The following is a 3,443-nucleotide window of genomic DNA, read 5'->3' as shown; positions in this document are numbered from 1 at the left end:
GTGTTGAATGAAAACGTCCGATTCTCCCAGGATCCCGAATGGGGGCGATATGTGAGCCTGGCACGAAAAGGCGAATGTAGGCAAGAGCTTGTTGACATCCTGAACAGCCGCATTGTCTCGGATGGTTTGGTTTTGAAGAGCATGGCGTCATCAAATGTCAGCACTCCTTCAGGTCCTCCAAGTCAACGATGTACAACGTACACTACCCCTGACAACCGGACAAGACAAGCAATCATCAACGCATACACTGCCGCATTGTGTACGAAGCTTCAACGGAACCACTACCCCATTCGAGTTGTGGCCAACTTCAACGGTCGATTGAACGGGTTGTCGTCAAAAGACATATCTGACATAATGTTCCTTCCCGACACAAAGCTCGGCAACATGGCCCCGTCCATCGATTTGATCCAGGGTATGCCCGTGGTGTTTACACAAAACGTGAACCCTCAACACGGAATTGCAAATGGAACGTTTGGGACATCGCACTCCGTTCAGTTCAACCAAACGACGAAGTTCAAGCTCGTTGAAGACGCTGGATCGAAGCTGAAGGTGTTGATACCCAACAGTCCACCCGCAGTTGTGTTTGTTCGAGTGACACGTCCAAAGAACTTTGACGTGCTGCCTCGAGATGGATTGCACGACTCCCTGCCAGCTGACGTGTACCCCGTGTTCATGTTCAAGCCTCAGGGATCAACTGAGGTTACGTTGACGCCTGGCCCTGGTGGTTCAAAACGAACACTGAAGCTCAACTTGCAGCAGTTGCCGTTTGTCAACGCAATTGCTTCGACAATCTACAAGATCCAAGGCGAGACAATGGAATCCCTTGTTGTCGCGGATTGGAAAGCACGTGGCTCCAAGTTCAATAAGGTTGTCAACACTTGCCAACAAGGATACATCGCCATCTCCCGATTGACCAAGCGTGATGGGTTTTCAGCACTGAAACCGCTCACAAATGAGTGCATCCGGTACTTTCAGCCGAGCAACGACACTATTGCAGAGAACTTGAGGCTGGAGCAACTGTTTGCGGTCTATCTGTCCCGCAACGAAAACACTGTCGTGTTCAACTCCAGTGATTTCAACGCCTTGAAGAAGACTCTACCAGAAGCCCCAGTTGCAGTCGCTCCACGGGCCAAACGAAAGCTCTGTGTTTTGGACCCCATGGAGAGCACTCCCGCAACAAACATGCTTTCAATGGCTCAACTAAAGCGGAGTGTATTGGATCGCATGGAGAAGCGCCCATTTGAAGTTGCAAGGGCCCGACCAAAGTCAAGTGTTTTGGGGCTGATGCAACGAAGTTCACCATGCACGGTGCTTCCTGCGACTCCATCAACTCCTCCTGATTTGGGTCGCTCAAGTTCGAAGAGCTCGGTTGGGTGTACCGAAGAATTGTTCTCACAAGCATCATTGCAGAACCACAGCACCTCCATCGACGACGCCCTTGAAACGTTGTCGTTGAGTTCTCCGCCTCCTCGAAACAAAGGCAAAGCGCAGCATCGGGCGCTCCCAGACCTGTCTTGCGTGGAGAGATTGAGTTACGTTTGGATGGCCCGGGCTCACGATTTCAACTTGGAATCGCTTCTTTCGCTAGATGCCTGGATTGGTGAGGACGTGATCAACCTTTTCATGGCGAGCCTGGTGCAATTTACGCCAAGATTTGCCTTTTTGAACAGTCACTTCTTCGAGGGCATGACGAACGATCCAAATCTCGAACAAGCCACCCGAATCCTAAGAAGGTCATCCTAAGGCGTGCAAACTCGATGTGTGATCTTTCCCATCTTTGTTCCTGGTCACTGGATGCTTAGTATCCTCGATTTTACCCACCAGCGTTACGGCTTCTACGACTCGTTACACAGTCCCCGTCCGACCGTCCTGACGACCTTACAACGCTTTGTCGATACCCTGGATGGGCGTCAAGGTCAATTACACGGCATGGAGATTCCTGGACCCCAACAACACAACGGCTACGATTGCGGAGTCTTCGTTTGTATTGCTGCAAAGCAATTCATTCAGACCTTCAGCATTGGCCCTTTTGAGCATGACGACTTGGCAGTGTGGCGATTGCACATCCTCAACTGCATTGCTCACTTCTTGCCATTGGCGCCCTGGCCTTAACCTTGCATAGATGTAGATGTTACATGAGAAAACAACGAGAAAACCCCATAAAATATGTAGATATTGCATGCGAAAAAATAATAAAGACTAGAAAAAGGACGTATTGTGATCTGTCCTAAGCAGACATTCGCTTTATACCCCTGCAAGTCTCGAATTCTAGCATATGCGTATACGACAAGTGCGCTTTCAAGAGTGGTGTATATTGTCTCCGAGGAAAATGTGATAACCAGACCATTTGGTCCAAATAAATGAATAACGTTCTAGACAATGCAACAGTAGTGTCGATGGAATATAAAGGTTATCATAAGCGCACAAGTTTTTTCGTTCGCAGTCTCCACTGCGTCGGGGTAGAGATTTCGGGCGATCACGGCGATGATTTCGATTATGTTTGAACGATAGCCCATGGCGGTACAGTACCTACGATCATGCATGTTACTCCTTAGTGTGGTATCTGGGACGGAGTAGTAACACATCAATGTTGTTGTGATCTTGCTGCTACATGTACTGTTGCAGCTATCTACAATTCCATGTAGCTGCGACCGTGCAGCTACAGCCCCAGGCGTTACAAACAAAATCCTGATTACAATCAATGTAGCTACGACCTTGTATGTACAGTACTCCTCAGAGTGGTAGCTAGGACGTTGTAGCTACACATCAATTTAGCTACGATCTTGCAGCTACAGGTTACTGCTGTAGCTACAGTATGACATTGTAGCTACAATTCCATGTAGCTGCAACCAAGCAGCTACAGCCCGAGGTGTTACAAAGGAAATGAGATAACCGTCAAAATAAGTAATAATAATCAATGCATAATTTAATCAAGTTCAACGTACCTGTCAAGATACGTCACATTAAGCAGTCTCAAGATATTCAATGTACTATTTAAAAATACGTCATAATAATCGTTCAAGATATGTGCAGTTGAATAGTACTACGTAGTATTCTGTCAGTATACGTGCAGTGCATTGTACGTAAGTACTACGTAGTACTTAGTACTAGTTTACGTTAACCAAGTGAAGTAACATTCAAAACAGGATACTCTGCCATACTAAATTGATAGAGGGATTTGGCGATACTACAAAGTAGTGCGCACTAAGAATCACACAGGACGATTCACAGGGAGACAAAGCGTAAGCGGTATACAATGCACAATACTTTAATCAAGTCTTAGTAACCATCGAATGCGTCAAAATTAACAATACATACTTTAATCAAGTTCAACGTAGCTGTCAAAATGCGTCATATTAGTAATTACGGTATTCTGGAATGTAATCAACAATACTCTAATTTGACTGATTAATCTGTAAAATCCTACTGTACTACATGTACAC

At 46.3% G+C, this 3,443-nt stretch overlaps 1 protein-coding gene across 1 annotated transcript; it reads left to right on the top strand.

Moving 5' to 3' along the window:
- Positions 1 to 384: 384 nt before the first annotated feature.
- H257_18962 (hypothetical protein) lies at positions 385 to 1,743 on the top strand (the record flags this gene model as incomplete). The annotated part of the gene is made up of 1 exon (XM_009848113.1): positions 385 to 1,743. The coding sequence occupies one exon, from the start codon at positions 385 to 387 to the stop codon at positions 1,741 to 1,743; it is 1,359 nt and encodes a 452-aa protein (XP_009846415.1).
- Between the last annotated feature and the right edge of the window lie 1,700 nt (positions 1,744 to 3,443).

This window comes from Aphanomyces astaci (genome assembly GCF_000520075.1).
Source record: "Aphanomyces astaci strain APO3 unplaced genomic scaffold supercont1.285, whole genome shotgun sequence".
Lineage (NCBI taxonomy): Eukaryota > Oomycota > Saprolegniomycetes > Saprolegniales > Verrucalvaceae > Aphanomyces > Aphanomyces astaci.
Note: the sequence above shows the minus strand (reverse complement) of the source record. Positions and strands in the feature narration are given on the sequence as shown.